The sequence below is a fragment of the Carcharodon carcharias genome, chromosome 21, assembly GCF_017639515.1.
Source record: "Carcharodon carcharias isolate sCarCar2 chromosome 21, sCarCar2.pri, whole genome shotgun sequence".
In the NCBI taxonomy this organism is placed as follows: Eukaryota; Metazoa; Chordata; class Chondrichthyes; order Lamniformes; family Lamnidae; genus Carcharodon; species Carcharodon carcharias.
This window is the reverse complement of record NC_054487.1, coordinates 23,476,629-23,489,763: the sequence shown is the minus strand read 5'-3', so window position 1 is coordinate 23,489,763 and position 13,135 is coordinate 23,476,629. Positions and strand designations below refer to the sequence as shown.

The 13,135-nt window shown below is 47.2% G+C and overlaps 1 protein-coding gene across 2 annotated transcripts in view; it reads left to right on the top strand.

Annotated features, from left to right (window-relative positions):
• usp18 (ubiquitin specific peptidase 18) overlaps positions 1 to 13,135 on the top strand; it is a 60,607-nt gene that overhangs the window by 5,674 nt on the left and 41,798 nt on the right. For both annotated transcript variants that reach the window (XM_041215480.1, XM_041215481.1), the window contains 3 exons: positions 792 to 888; positions 2,580 to 2,722; positions 5,604 to 5,683. In XM_041215480.1, the coding sequence (XP_041071414.1) occupies positions 792 to 888; positions 2,580 to 2,722; positions 5,604 to 5,683 (320 nt within the window). The remainder of the gene's footprint in view (positions 1 to 791; positions 889 to 2,579; positions 2,723 to 5,603; positions 5,684 to 13,135) is intronic.

Below are 13,135 nucleotides of genomic sequence, written 5' to 3'. Positions count from 1 at the left end.
CATTTTCTGGCCAATGGTAACCCCCAGGATGTTGATAATGGTGGATGGTAATGCCACAGAATGCCAAGGGGTGATGGTTAGATTCTCTCTTTTTTGGAGATGGTCATTGCCTGGCACTTGTGTGGCGTGAATGTTATTTGCCATTTGTCAGCCCAAGCCTGGATATTGTCCAGGTCTTGCTGCATTTGGACATGGACTGCTTCAGTATCTGAGGAATCGTGAATGGTGCTGAACATTGTGCAATCATCAGTGAACATCCCCACTTCTGATGTTATGATGGAAGGAAGGTCATTGATGAAGCAGCTGAAGATGGTTGGGCCAAGGACACTACCCTGAGGAACTCCTGCAGTGATGTCCTGGAACTGAGATGACTGACCTCCAACAACCACAACCATCTTCCGTTGTGCTAGGTATGCATGACAGGTTTACCTCAGATGCTGTTGTTTCATGGCGTTGTCAGGCATGACATACAGTGTTTGAATGTGTTTGGAAGCTGTGTTTATCTATAAAGCTACCTCCTAATGAATTCCCTCACAGTAACCCTCCGTCTCCTTTCCTAGCAACTTCCTCCCCTCCCCTCCTTGGCCTCCCATTGACCTCCTTCCCCCTTGTGCACCAAGCCAGCTTCGATCCTCTTTCACTCTTCCCACTCAGAGATACAAAGGCTCAATGAGAGTCTGAGTGTTTGTGTAGTGGAGGGAAGGCAGTGAGGGATGTCCAGAGTTTGAGGACAGTCAATGTCACGTTGCACTTTGCTGTGTGTCTGACTAACTTTGTGTGTTTTCCCACAGGGATAGTGGGGCTGAAAAATGATGGCCTGACCTGTTGTGTCAATGCGCTGCTCCAGAGCTTCTACCTGACACCTCAATTTACATCCATACTGCAACGGTAAGAATACCTGTTTCGTTACAAACTGAGCAGTCACCTCTGAAGCCTGGGGTCACAGCCAGCCCACATTCTACAACATAGTACAGCATAGAGGCAGCTTTACTCTGTATCTAACCCCATGCTGTAGCTGTCCTGGGAGTATTTAATGGGGACAATGTAGATGGAGCTTTACTCTGTATCTAACCCCATGCTGTACCTGTCCTGGGAGTATTTAATGGGGACAGTGTAGAGGGAGCTTTACTCTGTATCTAACCCCATGCTGTAGCTGTCCTGGGAGTATTTAATGGGGACAGTGTAGAGGGAGCTTTACTCTGTATCTAACCCCATGCTGTACCTGTCCTGGGAGTGTTTGATGGGGACAGTGTAGGGGGAGCTTTACTCTGTATCTAACCCCATGCTGTACCTGTCCTGGGAGTGTTTGATGGGGACAGTGTCGAGGGAGCTTTACTCTGTATCTAACCCCGTGCTGTACTTTCCTGGGAGTGTTGATGGGGACAGTGTAGAGGGAGCTTTGCTCTGTATCTAACACTGTGCTGTATCTGTCCCGGGAGTGTTTGATGTGTTCAGTATTGAGGGAGCTTTGCTCTGTGTTTGATGGGGACACTGTAGAGGCTTTCTTTTATCAGAATTGCAGGTGAATCTCCAAAAGACACAGAAATTTAACCTGCAATCTCAGCTCTTACTGGCATTTACAGACAGGGAAAAGAAAGTTTTATATTTCTATACAGCCTTTCGTGATCTCAGGATATCCCAAAACACTTTTCAGCCAATGAAGTACTTTTTAAATTGTTGTAATGTATAAAATGTGAGAACTAATTTACACTCAGCAAACTCCCAGAAACAGCAATGTGATACGGACTAAGTCCTCAGTTTTAATGCTGTTGATTTTATTCACGGTGACTGGAATACACCGATGGGAAAGTGATGCTGTTGTGCTCCAGAGCTCTGCTCAGATCCTGCTGGACTGTCGAAATCAGCTCTGGTCACTGCACCTGAGGAAGGATGTTGTTGAGTTTATAGTGTAGGTTCACCAGAGCTCAAAGAGTTAAATACTGAGGACAGGTTACATGGAATAAGCTGATATTTCTTCCGATGTCAATGGATTGGACTGGTCGGATGGTTAAGGAATTTTTTTTAAGGTGTGTAGAGAGAAACTACTTCCTCTGGTGGAGGGTGGTGGGGTGGAGGAGGGTGGGTGGTGGTGGGGTGCTGGGCAGCACAAGTCCAGAACAAGGGGCAGACCCTTAAAATTCAAGCCAGGCAGTTCAGGGGTGATGCCAGGGAGCTTTACTTCTTCACGTAAAGGGTAGCGGAAATCTGGACCACTCTCTCCCAAAATTCAATCGAGACTGGGGATTAATACTGAGATTGTTCAATATTAGTTAAGGGTATTAAAGGTTAGAAAACCAAAGTGAGTAGATGGAGTTAAGCTGCAGATTTGCCATGGTCTAGTTGAATGGTTGGAACAGACTCCAGGAGCTACTCCTGTCCCTATATTCCACCCTGACTTGCTCAAAAATCTCGGCTTCCCCTGTTATGGGCTGAAATTGAGAAAGTCTGGGCCCATAGAGTGACGGTGGAGAGCTGGCCCCACAGTAGAATGAACCCACGTATATCCTGCAGTCCTGTCAGGTCTGAACCTGCTGCATTTACACATCCACCTTAATGTTTCCTTTCCCGCAATGTTACAGGTGGGATCAGAGGGGAGAGGTGGTTGATCCAGGGAACATCCCTTACGCAATGTGTCGATTATTTGACCAGATGCAGGCTTCAGTGTCTGGGATGGTGAGTGCGGAGATGTTTCTGCACTGCCTCAGACTGAACCATGTGAAAGGTATGTGCTGGGATACTTGGTCGTGATTCAGGGATTGCTGCAAATCTAAGAAATAGCGGGCAGTAGTAGTCAAAGCCTTGTAATGACTCCTGAAAGTAGTTGTTCCAGAACCATAGAAACATTACAGCACAGAAAGAGGCCATTCAGCCCTTCATGTCTGCACCGGCCTGAAAAAGAGAAACTAGCTGCCCATTTTAATCCCACTTTCCAGCCCCTGGTCCATAGCTTTGCAGGTTACAGCACTTCAGATACAGATCCAAGTACCGTTTAAATGAGTTGAGCATTTCAGCCTCAACCACCAACTTAGGCAGCGAGTTCCAGACACCCACCACCCTCTGGGTGAGAAAGTTTTTCCTCATGTCCCCTCTAATCCTTCTACCAATCACCTTAAATCCATGCCCCCTGGTAATTGACCCCTCAGCTCAGGGAAAGAAGTCTTTCCTGTCTATCCTATCTAGGCCCTCATAATTTTGTACATCTCAGTTAGGTCACCCCTCAGCCTCCTCTGTTCTAAGGAAAACAGCCCCAGCCTATCCAATCTCTCCTCAGCTGCAATTTTCAAGCCCTGGCAACATTCTTGTAAATCTCCTCTGTACTCTCTCCAGAGCAATTATGTCCTTCCTGTAATGTGGTGATCAGAGCTGTACAACAAACAGCAAGGGCCCCAACACTGAGTCCTATGGGACCATTCTGTCTCTGTAACTGAAACTCATCTTCAAGATTGACAGCCAATTATTTAAGAAAAGAGACACATGCATTCCTGCGGCTCTGTCTGTAACTTCAGCATATCCCAATGCTCATTATTGATGGACTCGTCTGAATTGTACTTTCAAAGTAGGAAATGTAACTACCAATTTATACATAGCAAGATCCCACAGAAAAAGTTATGGACAAAATTAGTAATAGTTCATCATTTCATTCCATTGTTGCCCTGAGGCCGTTGAAGTACACATAGTCCAGGACTGGAGCCTCATGCAGGCCGGACTGGGTAAGGATGGCAGGACTGGAGGCTCATGCAGGCCAGACTGGGTAAGGATGGCAGGACTGGAGCCTCATGCAGGCCGGACTGGGTAAGGATGGCAGGACTGGAGCCTCATGCAGGCCGGACTGGGTAAGGATGGCAAGACTGGAGCCTCATGCAGGCCGGACTGGGTAAGGATGGCAAGACTGGAGCCTCATGCAGGCCGGACTGGGTAAGGATGGCAGGACTGGAGCCTCATGCAGGCCGGACTGGGTAAGGATGGCAGGACTGGAGCCTCATGCAGGCAGGTTCACTTTCTGCAAAGACATTTGTGAACTATTTGGATTTTTCCAATAGACTGACATGGTCACTGTTCTGATCCCAGCATCAAATTCCAAAATTTATTGTACTTACTTCCATTACATGCTATGATGGGATTTGAACTCACATCCTCTTGTTCACTATCAGAACCACTAGACTGCCATAAATACAGAAAATGCTGGAAAATCTCAGCAGGTCTGGCAGCATCTCTGGAGAGAGAAATACAGTTAACGTTTCATGTCTATATGACTTCTTCAGAGTTCACCATGCTTTTTGCGGGAGGGAACCTGAATGAGGCTCTACAGCAGGAGTTCTGTTGAAGGGTCATGAGGACTCGAAACGTCAACTCTTTTCTTCTCCGCCGATGCTGCCAGACCTGCTGAGTTTTTCCAGGTAATTCTGTTTTTGTTTTGGATTTCCAGCATCCGCAGTTTTTTTGTTTTTATCTCTACGGCAGGAGTCCTGGTAGCTTATACGTTCAATGTGGTGGTGGCTGTGCCTCCATTGGGAGGCTGTGCTGGTGCTGGACCCAGTAAGCAGCAGCCTCCCTGCTGAAGTGGGGATAGTGAAGGGAAGGGCCCAATTCCATTTCCAGTCTGCACTGTTTGTACTTGAAGTGCTGGAGTTGGTCAGGCCCTGGATGAGGGGGTCAGTTTACCAAGTGTAGATGTGTGACAGAGATGAGGTTATGATTAGGTTTGATGGTGTGGAGATTTATCGAGCTGCTAACACACAGCCCAGGCTCATGTAATGAGTAGCTGCTTGGGTGAGATACAGAACTGAAAAGTAGAGAGGTTTATGCTAAACTTGTATCAAATCTTGATTAGAGCACACGTGGAGTGCCATGTACAGTTCTTGCTGCCATGTTATATAGGGGAGATGCTGGTGTAGTGGTAATGTCACTGGGCTGGTAATTCAGGGAGCCAGGCTAATCCTCTGGGGACATGGCAGCTGGTGGAACTTAAATTCAATTAATAACTCTGGAATATTAAGATAGCCACAGTAATGGTGATCATCAAAACTTTCAAAACCCCATCTGGTTCACTAATGCCCTTGAGGGAAGGAAATCTGCCATCCTCACCTGGCCTGACCCAAATGTGACTCCAGACCCACAGCAATGTGGTTGACTCTGAACTGCCCTCTGAAATGGTATGGCAAGCCACTCAGTTCAAGGGCAGTTAGGGATGGGCAACAAATGCTGACATTGCAGTGATGCCCACATCCCATGAAATTCAATAGAAAGCTCAGGAGGAAAGTCTTTAACCAGAGAGTGGTTAGAATGTGGCACTCACTGGCACAGGGAGTGGTTGAAGTGAATGGTAAAGATGTAGTTAAGCACATGAAGGAGAAGGGAATAGAGGTTTATACTGACAGCGAATTGAGGAACTCTCCTAGAAAGAGTCTTGGGTGAAGCAAAAACCCCAGTGTGGAGTGGTTAGGTTTTAGGGTTAGGGCTGACCTCTTTCTGTGCTGTACATCCTAAGTATGGTCAATGTTAATGGAATTAGACATGAGCAAGTGTTGGTGCGAGAACACCCTTTGTGTAAGGTGTGGTTAAATTCAAATCTCGTGACTTATCTGAGACTTTCCTGTTTCAAGTTTACAAGCAGCATGATGCAGAGGAGCTGTTTCTCATCATCTTTAATCTCTTAATGGATCAGTTACGAGCTCCAGAAATGGTGAGTATAGCCTTTTTAATCTTTTGTTACAGAAACAAGCTCAACAATTCAATTGCTTAAGAAGTCAAGAGCCAGTCTCAGTATTGGGCCAGGACTTTTCACTTAGAGGGTGGACATGTTCCCAAACCGCTTGAGTGTAAATGATGCGCGATGACATTGGGGAGGCGTCCGGATGTCATCACGCACTTGTGCGATATTTCGATTGGCGGGCACGCAGGGGAGTTGGCAATGTGCCCACTGACAATTTAAAAAAGGCCTATTAACATATTAACAATCCAATTGAGTTAAATTTTTCACTGCGCATCCAAACCAACAGTTGCCGAGCAGGTGAAAAGGCCAAGCGGCCTTTGCATTTTTGCAAAACCTCAAACATGGGCAGGATGAGGTTTCGATCTGTCATTAAAATTTAAAAAAAAATTTCGTCCTAGTTACAAGCATCTCCCTGCTCAGGTGACTCTGAGGGGACATGTTTGTTAACATTTTAAAAATCTTTATTTTTTATTTTCAAAACTGTTCATCACTCTGACATAGCTCTCTTCCCACTGAGTGCGTCTCTGATTACAGTCGCTTCCCACTGAGTGCGTCTCTGATTACAGTCGCTTCCCACTGAGTGCGTCTCTGATTACGGTCGCTTCCCACTGAGTGCGTCTCTGATTACGGTCGCTTCCCACTGAGTGCGTCTCTGATTACGGTCGCTTCCGACTGAGTGCGTCTCTGATTACGGTCGCTTCCCACTGAGTGCGTCTCTGATTACTGTCGCTTCCCTCTGAGTGCGACTCTGATTACGGTCGCTTCCCACTGAGTGCGTCTCTGATTACGGTCGCTTCCCACTGAGTGCGTCTCTGATTACAGTCGCTTCCCACTGAGTGCATTTCTGATTACAGTAGCACCCCATTGAGTGCGTCTCTGGTTACAGTCACTCCATTACATCCATTTTGTTGTGCATGGTACAGCATTATGAACAGCTCTTATTGGAAAAGAAGACTCTTGTGAAGCTGTACCCTTCACATTGGCATTCTTTCTTCTTTGCCATTCTGATGTTTATTACTGTTCACATTGTTACCCTGTCAATGTTTACTCAGTTGCTCTGCGCTCTTCACATTGTTACTCATTTACCCTTCTCATTGTTATTCTTCTCAATGTTACTCTGCCATTTATTTTTCTCAGTGTCACTTTTCTCATTGTTACTCTCATTTACCTTTGCCTTTGTGACTTTTCTCCTTGTGACTGTATTGTTACTCTCATTGTTACTCTCATTTACCTTTGCCTTTGTGACTTTTCTCCTTGTGACTGTATTGTTTATTCATCACCTTGTTACTCAGTCAAGTTGTGCTCTTCACATTGCCCCTCAGTCAATCTTACACTTCATTGTTATTCATCACATTGTCATTCTGCCAAAGCTTACTCTTCTCTTGTCACTCTTCATGCTGTCATGAAGGTCTAGAGGCATTAATTAAAATTAGTAGTTCAATGTATTAACTAGATTCTGAAAGAGGAAATTGAGATTATTTGGATGATGGATGGGCTGGAGAGACCTGTTTTTTGCAATTCCTGCACCGTCTGCAAACGTCAGAACACTTCATGTGTCTTGGGGGACAACGTGTTTAGGACGTGTCTCTGGCTGCTTCAGCTCAAGCTTGGGGTTTCCGAGTTTGAGGGAGAATCAGTGAGGATAAGAGTTTTTTGGATCGCAGGGTCTAGGAGGTGGTCACCTCACAAGCAGTGGGGATCAGGATAATAAATGGCTGACTCTCCAGATGAGTAGGAAGAGGCGAGAGGCTTAGGAATCATTAGGGTGCAAGCCATTCTCAAACTGGTACTCAACATTGGAGACTGCTGGGAATGACAATACTCTGGAAGAGTGCAGCCCAGGCAAGAGACTGCACAGGAAGGAACAGCAAGCAGGAGAAATTCAAAGAACAAAGAAAAGTACAGCACAGGAACAGGCCCATCGGCCCTCCAAGCCTGCCCCGATCATATTGCCTGTCAACTAAAACATTTTGCACTTCCGGGGTCCATATCCCTCTATTCCCATCCTATTCATGTATTTGTCAAGCTGCCTCTTAAACAACACTATCGTACCTGCTTCCACCACCTCCTCTGGCAGCGAATTCCAGACACTCACTACCCACTGTGTAAAAAAACTTGCCCCACACATCTCGTCTATAGTTTTCTCCTCTCACCTTAAATCTATGTCCCCTAGTAATTGACTCTTCCACCCTGGGAAAAAGCTTCTGACTATCTACTCTGTCCACGCCACTCATAATTTTGTAAACTTCAGTTGTTGAGAGGTTATCATCATGAAACATGTTTCTCTCTGCAGATTTTACCTGACCTGCTGAGTATTTTAAGCGCCTTCTAGTTTTATTTCAGATTTCCAGCACCTGCAGTAGTTTGCTTTTGTAGAAATACAGTCATTGTAGAAGATGCCAAAGATAAGAAGCCAAACGGACATTTTTGTAGCTGTCATTGTGAATGCCACATAGAGTGTTGTTTCCCTGGCCAGGGTAAATGATACCCCAGAGAGGGTGCAGCATATTCTGCAGGGGGGAAGGGTGTACACTAGACATTGAGGTATACATTGGTGTTAACAACATAGAGAGGTTAAGTGTTGCGGTGCTATGGTCAGATTTTCAGAAGCTAGGGAGGAATTTAAAAAGTAGTATCTTGAAGGTAGTAATCTCTGGATTACTCCAGTGCCAGGCGCTAGCAAGAGTAGAAACAGGAAAATGGGGGGGATCGATGTGGGCTTGAGGCAGAGTGCAGGAGGGAGGGAGGGCTTCAGATTCATAGGGCATTGGGACTAGTTCTGGGGCAGGAGCTACATATTCAAAAGGGGCAGGCTGCACCTCAACTAGACTGGGAGCAAAATCTTTGATGGGAGGTGCACAAGTTGATTTGGGAGGGTGGATGGGCACCAGCATGTGAAAGTAAAACTTGGCCTAAAATTGGTGAGGACTGGATGCTTAATATTCGAGGATATAAAGTGTTCAGAAGAGACAGAGGAGGAAGGAAGGGAGGTGGGGCGGCAGTACTGAATAGGGAAGTGTTCAAAAGTGTCCTTGAGGGGGTAAGGGCAGAATCCATTTGGTTAGAGTTGAGAAACAAAAAGGGGATGCTCAGGCTACTGGGGGTATTCTATAGGCCTGCAAATACAGTAAGTCCTCATTTAACATTGCCCTGTTTAATGTTGTTTTGCTTTAACGGTGGTAAGTTAATGGGGCCTGTAATATTGTTGAGCATCGCAAGATTTGTTTTACTGTCGTTTTCTGCAGTACTGGGGTAGAAGGGAGCTGTTTTGCTGGGACGGGCTTCACATGAACTATGCTGGGACTAGTGACCTGGTGAACCGAATCACGAGGGTTGTAGAGAGGACTTTAAATAAACATAGAGGGGGAGGGTTCTGGACAGGGGATATGTAGGCTTACAAAGCAAAAGGCTTTGCAGGGCAGTAATTTAGATAATGATACCCAGAGTATGACAGGAAGGGACTGAGTGCACAAACATTAAAAAAAAGCAGCAAATAGGGTCAAAGGGAGAAAAATGGAAAAAAGGCAAATTTAATGGCTCTTTACTTAAATGCACGTAGTATTTGGAACAAAATAAATGAATTAATGGCACAAATAGAGGTTAACAGGTATGATCTTATAGCCACTTTGGAGACATGGTTACAGGGAGATCAAAGTTGGGAACTAAATATTCAGGTGTATGTGACTTTTCGAAAGGACAGGCAGGAAGGAACGGATGGTGGGGTAGCGTTGTTAGTACAGGATGGAATAAGTACGATAGCAAGAAATGATCTTGGATTGGAAGATGTAGAATCCATATGGGTGGAGGTAAGAAATAATAAGGGAAGGAAGACACTGGTGGGAGTAGTCTATGGCCCCTGAACAGTAGCTATACTGTAGGACAGAGAATAAATCAGGAGATAATGAGGGCATGTAAAAAAGGCAGTACATTAATCATGGTGACTTTAATCTTCATGTAGATTGGGAAAATCAAACTGGCAGAGGTAACCATGAACAAAAATTCATAGTGTATCGGGACTGTTTCCTAGAACAATATGTTGTGGATCCAACCAGGGATCAGGTTATTTTGGATCTGGTAATGTGTAATGAGGCAGGTTTAATAAATTATTTCAGAGTAAAAGATCCCCTAGGAAACAGTGACCATAATATGGTAGAATTTAGCATTCAGTTTGAGAGTGAGAAACTTGGGTTGGAAACAACTGTGCTAAACTTAAATAAGGGTAATTACAAAGGAATGAGGGCAGAGTTGGCTGGAGTGGACTGGGAAAGGATTTTAGCAGAAAAAATGGTGATGAATAATGGCAGATGTTTAAGAAAATAGTTCATGACTGACAACAAAGATATATCCCAGTGAGTAAGAAGGATTCAAGGATGGGGATAAACCAACCATGGTTAATTAAGGAAGTTATGGATAGTATAAAATTGAAAGAAAAAACGTACAATGTGGCAAAGATTAGTGGTAAGCCAGAGGATTTGGAAAGTTTTAAAAAGCAACAAAAGATGACCAAAAAAATAATAAAGAGGGAGAAAATAAACTTTGCGGTAATATAACAACAGATAGTAAGAGCTTCTTTAAATATATAAAAAGGAAGAGAGAGGCCAAAGTGAACATTGGCCCCTTAGAGAATGAGGCTTGGGAAATAATAATGGGGAACCAGGAAATGGCAGAGGAGTTGAATGAATACTTTGCTTCAGTCTTTACGGTAGAAGACACTAAAAGCATTCTAATATTAAATAATCAAGGCGCATAAGAGGGGGAGGAAATAAATACAATAACTATCATGAGAGAAAATGTACTAGGGAAATTAATGGAGCTAAAGGCCAAGAAGTCCCCTGGACCTGATGGGTTGTGTCCTAGGATATTAAAGGAAGTAGCAATAGAGATAGTAGATATAGTGGTAGTAAACTTCTAAGAATCCTTAGATTCTGGAAAAGTCCCAGGGGATAGGAATACTGCCAATATAGCACCCTTATTCAAAAAGGGAGTGAAACAAAAAAACAGGTAAATAGAGGCCAGTTAGCTTAACTGGGGGAGGGTGGTTCAGGGGGAGGGTGGTTCAGGGGGAGGGTGGTTCAGGGGGAGGGTGGTTCAGGGAGAGGGAGGTTCAGTGAGAGGGTGGACCAGGAAGAAATAGGTTAGGAGAGAGGGTGGGTCAGGGAGTGGGAGATTTGGAGAGAGGGTGGGGCAGGGAGTGGGAGATTTGGAGAGAGGGTGGGTCAGGGAGTGGGAGATTTGGAGAGAGGGTGGGTCAGGGAGTGGGAGATTTGGAGAGAGGGTGGGTCAGGGAGTGGGAGATTTGGAGAGAGGGTGGGTCAGGGAGTGGGAGATTTGGAGAGAGGGTGGGTCAGGGAGTGGGAGATTATGAGAGAGGGTGGGTCAGGGAGTGGCAGATTATGAGAGAGGGTGGGTCAGGGAGTGGCAGATTATGAGAGAGGGTGGGTCAGGGAGTGGCAGATTATGAGAGAGGGTGGGTCAGGGAGTGGCAGATTATGAGAGAGGGTGGGTCAGGGAGTGGCAGATTATGAGAGAGGGTGGGTCAGGGAGTGGCAGATTATGAGAGAGGGTGGGTCAGGGAGTGGGAGACTATGAGAGAGGGTGCGTCAGGGAGTGGCAGATTATGAGAGAGGGTGGGTCAGGGAGGGTGAGGTTAGGAGAGAGGGTGGGTCAGGGAGTGGGAGATTTAGAGAGAGGTTGGGACAGGGAGTGGGAGATTTGGAGAGGGGGTGGTCAGGGAGAGTGAGGTTAGGAGAGAGGGTGGGTCAGGGAGTGGGAGATTTGGAGAGCGGGGGGTCAGGGAGCAGGAGATTATGAGAGAGGGTGGGTCTGGGAGCGGGAGATTTGGAGAGAGGGTGAGTCAGGGAGCGGGAGATTTGGAGAGAGGGTGGGTCAGGGAGTGGGAGATTTGGAGAGAGAGGGGGTCAGGGAGAGTGAGGTTTGGAGAGAGGGTGGGTCAGGGAGTGGGAGATTTGGAGAGAGGGTGGGTCAGGGAGTGGGAGATTTGGAGAGAGGGTGGGTCAGGGAGAGTGAGGTTTGGAGAGAGGGTGGGTCAGGGAGTGGGAGTTTTGGAGAGAGGGGGGTCAGCAAGAGGGAGTTTTGGAGAGAGGGTGGGTCAGGGAGTGGGAAATATGGAGAGAGGGTGGGTCGGGGAGTGGGAGATTTGGAGAGAGGGGGTCAGTGAGAGTGAGGTTAGGAGAGAGGGTGAGTACAGGGAGCGGGAGTTTTGGAGAGAGGGTGGGTCGGGGAGTGGGAGATTTGGAGAGAGGGGGTCAGTGAGAGTGAGGTTAGGAGAGAGGGTGAGTACAGGGAGCGGGAGTTTTGGAGAGAGGGTGGATCAGGGAGTGGGAGATTTGGAGAGAGAGTGGAGTCAGGGAGTGGGAGGTTTGGAAAGAGGGAGTCAGTGAGAGTGAGGTTAGGAGAGAGGCTGAGTCAGGGAGTGGGAGATTTGGAGAGAGGGTGGGTCAGGGAGGGTGAGATTTGGAGAGAGGGTGAGTCAGGGAGAGTGAGGTTAGGAGAGAGGGTGGGTCAGGGAATGGGAGATTTGGAGAGTCAGGGAGTGGGAGATTTGGAGAGAGGGGAGTCAGTGAGAGTGAGGTTAGGAGAGAGGGTGAGTCAGGGAGTGGGAGATTATGAGAGAGGGTGGGTCAGTGAGTGGGAGATTTGGAGAGAGGGTGGGTCAGGGAGTGGGAGATTATGAGAGAGGGTGGGTCAGGGAGTGTGAGATTTGGAGAGAGGGTGGGTCAGGGAGTGGGAGTTTTGGAGAGAGGGTGGGTCAGGGAGTGGGAGTTTTGGAGAGAGGGTGGGTCAGGGAGTGGGAGTTTTGGAGAGAGGGTGGGTCAGGGAGTGCGAGATTTGGAGAGAGGGTGGGTCAGGGAGTGCGAGATTTGGAGAGAGGGTGGGTCAGGCAGCGGCAGATTTGGAGAGAGAGGGGTTTAGGGAGCGGTAGATTTGGAGAGAGAGGGGGTCAGGGAGATTGAGGTCTGCAGAGAGGGTGGATCAGGGAGTGGGAGGTTTGGAGGGGGGGTGTCAGCGAGAGTGAGGTTAGGAGAGAGGGTTGGTCAGGGAGTGGCAGATTTGGAGAGCGGGTGAGTCAGGGAGCGGGAGATTATGAGAGACGGTGGGTCGGGGAGTGGGAGATTATGAGAGAGGGTTGGTCAGGGAGTGGGAGATTTGGAGAGAGTGGAGTCAGGCAGCGGGAGATTTGGAGAGAGAGGGGGTAAGGGAGATTGCGGTCTGCAGAGAGGGTGGATCAGGGAGTGGGAGGTTTGGAGAGAGGGTGGGTCAGGGAGAGTGAGGTTAGGAGAGAGGGTGAGTCAGGGAGTGGCAGATTTGGAGAGAGGGTGGGTTGGAGAGAGGGTGGGTCAGGGAGTGGGAGATTTGGAGAGAGGGTGGGTCAGGGAGTGGGAGATTTGGAGAGAGGGTGAG